The sequence below is a fragment of the Prosopis cineraria genome, unplaced genomic scaffold, assembly GCF_029017545.1.
Source record: "Prosopis cineraria cultivar Desert tree isolate PC_DT_omini unplaced genomic scaffold, ASM2901754v1 PC2124, whole genome shotgun sequence".
Lineage (NCBI taxonomy): Eukaryota > Viridiplantae > Streptophyta > Magnoliopsida > Fabales > Fabaceae > Prosopis > Prosopis cineraria.
The window spans coordinates 13,847-21,633 of record NW_026557449.1 but is presented as its reverse complement, the minus strand read 5'-3'; the positions used below and the strand labels follow the sequence as shown (position 1 = coordinate 21,633).

General features: G+C 31.0%; 1 protein-coding gene across 1 annotated transcript; it reads right to left on the bottom strand.

Annotated features, from left to right (window-relative positions):
• Nucleotides 1-925: 925 nt before the first annotated feature.
• LOC129301452 (F-box/kelch-repeat protein At3g23880-like) lies at nt 926-2,661 on the bottom strand. The gene is made up of 4 exons (XM_054940013.1): nt 2,275-2,661; nt 2,127-2,186; nt 1,761-1,965; nt 926-1,023 (listed from the first exon to the last, which is right to left on the bottom strand). Exons 1-4 carry the CDS (start codon nt 2,659-2,661, stop codon nt 926-928), a joined length of 750 nt encoding a protein of 249 aa, XP_054795988.1.
• Nucleotides 2,662-7,787: the final 5,126 nt, after the last annotated feature.

The following is a 7,787-nucleotide window of genomic DNA, read 5'->3' as shown; positions in this document are numbered from 1 at the left end:
TAACATATGACCTTCCTGTCTTTCATTGGCCAAAAAGGAAAGTCGCATTCAACATCAAATCAAAACATTTACCCTTTGTTTGGATAAGAAAAAAAAAGAGAGGAAACTAGAAAAAATCCTAAAAGTGAAACAAATTTTGTTTTTTGGTAGTTTTCTCTTTTTTCCTATTTCATTTTCACTTGTCCGTCCATTTAAACCAAGCTTAAATTTTACAGTAAAACAAAGCAACAGCAAGAAGAGAAGCTAAACATCAAACACAATCAAACCAAATATACCATCGCCAATTGTGCACCTGTCAGCTTCAAGATGGGATTCAAAAGGGCTTACCATCATATTACAAAAGACCAATGTTTTTAAAATAAAATGGAATTTAAACTAAAATATTAATAGTTCACGATTCATATGATCCAATTGGGTTGGACCAATGGTTGATCCGGTGGCATAATAATTAAATTAAAAATTATATATATATATATATAAATAATATAAATATAAGAAATAAATATGAAATTACTACTTAACTTACAAATAAAACCAAATATTTTAAGTTTATCATGACTTAACAAGCCACATGATACAACATAAATCAAATAATTAAAAAAATTGATCATTTTCTAAAAAAATTAAACAAAAGAAAAAGGACATTTTTTTTATAGTCCATTTTTTTAAAACTGGACCCAGTTATCAGTCCAAAGCAACTCAATCCGGCCCAACTCACCGAAGCTTGACTAAGTTGTTAGCTTAATTGGTCGACAGTTTGACCATCAAGTTTAGTCTGGTTTTTTAGTCATTACAAAAAACTCCCATACAAAGCTACAGTTCCTAAAGCCATTATTGTAGAGCACAATATTCTTCAGAACAGCACCGCAATGCCATTCATGAACCCCAGTGTTCATCAACAGCTAACAATCAGACTCAAAACAACCTAACCAAATCCCAAATCTAGAATCATCTGCATCCCCCTCTTGAGAGCCAAAGCTTCGCACATGACGGTAGAAGTTTCAAATTTCAGAAAAAAGAAACCTGTTCCACCTTCTAAGCAGTACTTAACAAGAACAGATATTACGTCTTACTTATTTGAACGTAGGCCGTGAGATACAAACAAAAGATTGTAGCAAATGGCATCTCACATATAAAAGGATCATCATTCAATCAAAACACAAACATATGAAGAATGCATCCATCTTCCATAATTATATCTCCATCTTACCAAGACAACTAGGTTAACAAAATAAAAAGAGATAAATGTCTCCAGTAATCTAGAAAAAGAAAACTGAACAACATGATATTTACAGAATAGGCTGGTCAAGTAAAGCTACCAACATCCAGTATTAAATATCTGCATTACCGATCTCAATAAAATCTCTAAACGGCATCGAGCCTCATAGGTACAAAATGATCGTCACAAGTACAGGTTGATCTTCTCCAGCAAATTATCTTAAAGTAAATCCCCAAGGTAATAATTAAACTCTAGGATCAAAGCTCTTCAATATGGTTGTTGCAACTGGTACAAGGCTTTCTACATAATTGAAGATAACATAACCATTTCTCTTCCTTGGGATAGCAACCGTCTTGATTCATTAGTAGTGAGATTGACCATGACAATATTTTGTTCATTATTCCTCCTTTCACGTTCAGTTTCCCAAGTGGGTACAAAATTGCAGACAATTTCGTTCCTCCAAATAGTCCAAGGAACTAAAATGCATGGGTAAGGGCTGACACTGTATTTCTTAGTCCAATTCCATCTTCCCCGGACGCACCTGCGCCCTCCTCCATCACCCACAAATCAATCAAGGAAGATTCATAGTTTCCACTGAAAGTGTGAGAAAGCATAGCAAGATTATTCTCATGCACAGTAAGCCTATTGAAAAGTGATTTAGGGACTGAAGTAGGTAATGGTATCAAAGTAAACACTTCAATTGCTATGTCAAATGAAACTATCAATTGAACATAATTTTCATCCTCCTGCCCCAAATTTAGCATAAACCCAAACCAAAAGATAGCTCCATTTGCAGGGAAACTGTTAGAATAAGATATACACAGTCTAAGTTCCCAAATTCTATTGCATTCCACGTTCTTGTGCTCAGTGAATATAATTGCACTTGATTAACCAGCTTAGCACATACGGGAGACTCTTCCATGCGAATAGACCGTTCATTATTTGAAGAAACACGCATTCTCACTATCTTGTAATCATTAACAAGTGGACAAAACCCAAATCCCATCTTGAAAGACTCGCGCAGAAATATTAACAGCTACGGACACCTGTCTAACCTCTCTAGTAGCTGGATTCCATACGAAGATGGAAGCCTCATTGCGTTGGAGGCAGACCAAGCCATGGCTAGAACCTATGGTATTAACACCCAACAAGGAACCGATTAGAGGTGCGCTTTGAGCTTCAAATACTTGCATTTTTTGATCGACAAAACCCAAGTACGCAGGAACAATTGGGTTAGCCCCTCCTAAAAGGAGAGAAGAGGTTTGACTACCAGTGTGATGGAGATGGTCAGCGATGAAAGATGCAGTCTTGAAGAGATTTTTCCAGTTTTTGCAAACACATCGAAATCGGATTAGGGATTTTACGGGAAGTCGTTTGAGAATGTTTGTGATGATATCTTGGGGAAGAATTGCTGTGTCGTCGTCCACTGCCACCTGCTTCATGGTGCTCAACGAGGAAGAACAGATCGCTGTCTATTTTACTGATAAACTACATATATTATTGATAAATCGGTTTTCTGGGCCAATATCTATAAATCTGTGCATATAAGAATCTATACATATGAGACCAAAAAGAATCAACCCGCTCCAGATACATTTTCATGTAGTAGTGAACAGCAGAACAGGTAATCTGTATGGTTTCATTGGTTGGTGTGATTCCATCTATTGTCCTTCCTCTTTTTTGTATTTTCTCACCCAATATTTTTGATAATTTTTTTGTCTTTTACCATCTCTTGTTTTTGTCGAATGATTTGTTTTTTTCGGTACCACTACCTCGTCCCTTTTCAATTAAGATTTATTTAAGGAAAACGACATATAAGTCTCAAGAACTAGTAAATTTAAATTAGATATTAAATGTTAGAATTTATAAGTTCATCTTTTAATTTTATAATTTTATTATAATAAATTTATAATTTAACTTTTAAATTTTAATATGATTAAAAAATAAATAAATTTATTTTCTCTATTAAAATTTGAAACAAAATTACAAATTCATCACAACAAAGTTATAAAATTAAGAGTCAATTTGTAAATTCATAAAATTTGACACTTAAACCTCATTTGAATTAATTAATCTCTTGTGATCTATCTATCATTCTCTCATTTATTTATGTAGTATAGTATTTATTCTTTTGTTCGGTTCACTTTTTCTGTTTTTTATCAAGCTATTAAAAATGTATTGATCGTTGAACCAAACAAGACATTGATTTAAGGATTGATGGTTAGACTGTAGTTGAACCGATTGAAACTAATTAATATATTTTTAATTTTATATGCTAAATGGTATATTAGAGATGAAATTTTGTAAAATATCTCTAAACTTATTTAATATATTTAAATGCACTCATTCATTGAAGGGTTTTTAAATTAAATTAACTATAATGAAGTTTAAAAATATAGATAAATAATTTAAAGTAAAGATTAATTATATGCATTCCTGCTGAAAAAATAATTCAAGATTCAGGAAATAATTAAAATGACTCAACAAAGATTATGGGAAAAATTGGTGAAAATGACCTAATTAAAAGAGAAATTGTGCCCAGGATCAAATTAAATTCAAAGAACAAACTAAATATTTTATTTATTAAACAATATAAGCAAATGATCAAAATGTTTTTTTTGTTTAAACAAATGAAATTGAATTAAAAAAAAACTGTATGTTCAACATGTACATCTCAAGTCAAAGAAACTTTGCACCTCAGCCAAAAAACCTTGCACCCCAAATTTAAAGTCTTACACCCCAATCAAAAGCATTGCATCGAAGTCAGAAGCCATATATCCCAAGCCAGAGCTTTGAAGTGCAAGACTTCTTTGACTTGGGATGTTTCGTGTTGAACATACAGCCTTTTTTTTATTTAACTTATTTGTTTAAATAGAGAAGTATTTTGATCATTTGTTAATCTTGTTTAATAAAAAAAATATTTAGTTTGGTTCATAAATTGAACTTGGTCCTTGAACATTTTATCTTTCAATTAGTCCTTTGCATCAATATTTTCAAGATTATGAGAAAAAGGGGCAACGAAGAAAACACGTGCTGTTATTAAAACCATTGAGTCCCACATCGAAAGATAGCAAATTCTTCACTTGGATGATTGCCTATTAAAACGAGAGGAGGCCGGCAACTGTGGGTTGAAGTGGGGGTTGGTTGTCAAAAATAATAAATTACATCTCGTGACCGTGTGGAAATTGCAGACTTCGTCCCCTTCCTTAAAAAAAAGAAAAAAAAAAGTTGAATCTGGCTCATGAGCGTAAAGCCGGTCGCCTTTTTACTCGTTAAATCAGTTTTTAACGGGTTAGCCGGTTGGTCAACTGTTTGGTCTAGGAGTTGACTGGATTTGATAAAGGGCCAATTCTTGATTTAATTAGTTAAATCGATCATCCGGTTTGATTTTTAAAATTTTAGTTTTACCTGTGAATTTTCTTTTTTTTTTTGGCCTTTTACTGCATGTGCCACGTGGCATCAAGTGATGAAAGATGTTCAAAATATTTCTTCAATCTTCTTATTCTCATGATGATTGAAATATTTTGCAAATATCTAAAATAAAACTGTAGGATAAAAAATTTTTGGCTGTCAAATGTCATCTATTACATAGTGCTTGAGGGAAGAAGCACTTTCTCATGATGCTTGAATAAATGTGTCTAGAAAACATGAAATGATACAGGAGGAAAAATTAAAAAAAAAAAAGTGGGGAAGAGGAGAAGAAATTGAAAGCAAAACGCGGGGGGAGGTGGGGTTTAAGGACTGAAAGGTAAGATTAAATTGAATAGATCGATGAAAAACATCAACAAAGATTGTGTATTGTGAACCTCAAATCGCAAAAAACTCTTTAGCAAACACTCATCCAATCCACCATTGGTCCAAAGAGCACCCAAACTCTAGTTGGTGGAAAACAACTATCATAAATCAATAAAAGTAAGTTGAAAATGCAAGAAATCATCGAAAGAAACTGAACATCCTGATATTATAGATAGGCAGAAAGGTACAAGAACTTGACATTGAAAATATTTCTTCAATCCTCTTACGATGACTGAAATGTTTTACAAATGTCTGAAATAAAATTGTAGGATAGAAAAAGATTTTTGACTGTCCAATGTCATCCATTACATAGTGCTTGAGGGAAGAAGCATTTTCTCATGGTGGTTGAATAAATTGTGTTTGGAAAACATGAAATGATGACAGGAAGAAAAAAATTAAAAAGTGGGGAAGAGGAGAAGAAATTGAAAGCAAAAAGGAAAAAAAAAAAAAAAAATAAACCTAGGCATTGAAAGGTAAGATTAAATTGAATAGATCAGTGACAAAACATCAACAAATTGCGAACCTCAAATCACATAAAACTCTTTAGCAAACACACTCATCCAATCCACCATTGGTCCAAAGAGCACCCAAACTCTAGTTGGTGGAAAACAACTATCATAAATCAATATAAGTAAAATGAAAATGCAAGAAATCATCGAAAGAAAACTGAACATCCTGATATTATAGATAGGCAGAAAGCTACAAGAACTTGACATTGAAAATATTTCTTCAATCCTCTTATGATGACTGAAATGTTTTACAAATATCTGAAATAAAACTGTAGGATAGGAAACAAAAAATTTGGCTGTCCAATGCCATCTATTACATAGTGTTTGAGGGAAGAAACACTTTCTCATGGTGCTTGAATAAATTGCGTCTGGAAAACATGAAATGATGACAGGAGGAAAAAAAAAAATAAAAAGTGGGAAGAGGAGAAGAAATTGAAAGCAAGAAGGAAAAAAATGAATCATAAGCACTGAAAGGCAACATTAAATTGAATAGATTGGTGAAAAAATATTAATGAAGACTTTGCATTGTGAACCTCACATCACAGAAAACTCTTTAACAAAACACTCATCCAATCCACCAATGGTCCAACGAGCACCCAACCTCTAGTTGGTGGAAAACAACTACCATAAATCAACATAAGTAAAATGAAAATGCAAGAAAACTTAATTTAATACCCACCATCGAAAGAAAACTGAACATTCTAATGTTATAGATTGGCAGAAAGCTACAAGAACCTGGTATTGAACATAAGCGCTAAAATAAATTTGTAATGGGATAATTAAGATCTAGGATCAAAGCTCTTCAGTATAGTTGTTGTCAACTGGTACAAGGTTTTTCACATAATTGAAGAAAAGCATAATTATTACTCTTTCTTGGGATAAGAAACATCTTGAATTCATTAGTAGTGAGATTGACCAAAACAATATTATGTTCATCATTCCTCACTTCACGTCGTAGACAATTGCAGACAATTTTTTTCTCCAAATAGTCCCTAAAACTAAAATGCATGGGTAAGGACTGATACTATATTTCTTAGTCTAATTCCATCATTCCCAGATGCAGGTGCATCCTCCTCCATCACCCACAAATCAATCAAAGAGATTCATAGTTTCCATTAAAAGAGTGAGAAAGCATAGCAAGATTATTCTCTTGCACAATAAGCCTATTGAAATGTGATTTAGGAACTGATGAAAGTAATGATAGGAGGTTTTGAAAAACAAAATAAATGGTTAAGGGAGTTAATTTTAAATATTAATGATGAGACAGGTCATATACAACTGACTCAAACTTTGAAAGAATTTTATATATCTTAGCTTAGTTATTTTTTCTTATCGTAATTAAACATAACATAATATCTGTTTTTTTAAATTGAACAAAATACATCTTTTGATAAAATCTCCAAACTATCTAAAAATTATTTACTTTTTAATTTTAAACCAACATGTCTAAAAAATCTTATACATACGGGGTCAAAAACAAAAAATGCGTAATGCGATCGTCATGAAATCATTCAAATAATTAACGAGAATACCTTATAAAATATTATTTATCAACATTTACTACAAATATTAAAAAAATTACATAACTCCGTATTTTTTTAATTTTATTTCCTTTTGCTTTGGACTTTGAAATGCAGATTATTCTTGCAAGTTAAGACCTAATATAATTGTCAAAATGTTATTGGATTATATTCAAACGAGCATCAGCAATTGAATATCAAATCAAATCAAATTGAGTTTGATGTTTGATTCAATCTATTCGATTTTATAATTCAAGTAGACTTTTTTTAATAAAAAATTTTGTTTATTTTTTTTGATAAAATGACAAATAGTTCAAAGACAAAAATTTAAAAAATATTGTTTATCAATTCAATGCAGTTTAAAAATTACTTAATTGAATAAATTAAAAGTTAAAGTATATTTTCAGTCTTTTGATTTTACATAAGGTTTCATTTTAATTCCTTAATTTTATAAAATATATTTTTAGTCATTTAACCTTAACATTATTAGTTTTATCACACAAAAAATTTACATTGAACTTTTAAATATTAATAATACATTTTCAAATGTTGATTTATTAAGTCTAAATTTTTTAAAATAACAATGATTAGAACAAAAAGTAAACATTTGAAACTAGCGATATTAGAGTTAAAAAATTAAAAATATATTTTATAAAATTAAAGAATTAAATTAAAATTTTACATAAAATTAGAGAAACAAAAATATACTTTAGCCTAATTCAAATCAATCAAATTATATATTAT

Coding starts and splice junctions, on each gene's coding strand:
- LOC129301452 (XM_054940013.1), bottom strand. CDS start 2,661: ATGAAGCAGGTGGCAGTGGACGACGACACAGCAATTCTTCCCCAAGAT. Junction 2,187..2,274: donor GGAATCCAGCTACTAGAGAG/GTTAGACAGGTG, acceptor AATGATTACAAG/ATAGTGAGAATGCGTGTTTC. Junction 1,966..2,126: donor TTCGCATGGAAGAGTCTCCC/GTATGTGCTAAG, acceptor AATTTGGGGCAG/GAGGATGAAAATTATGTTCA.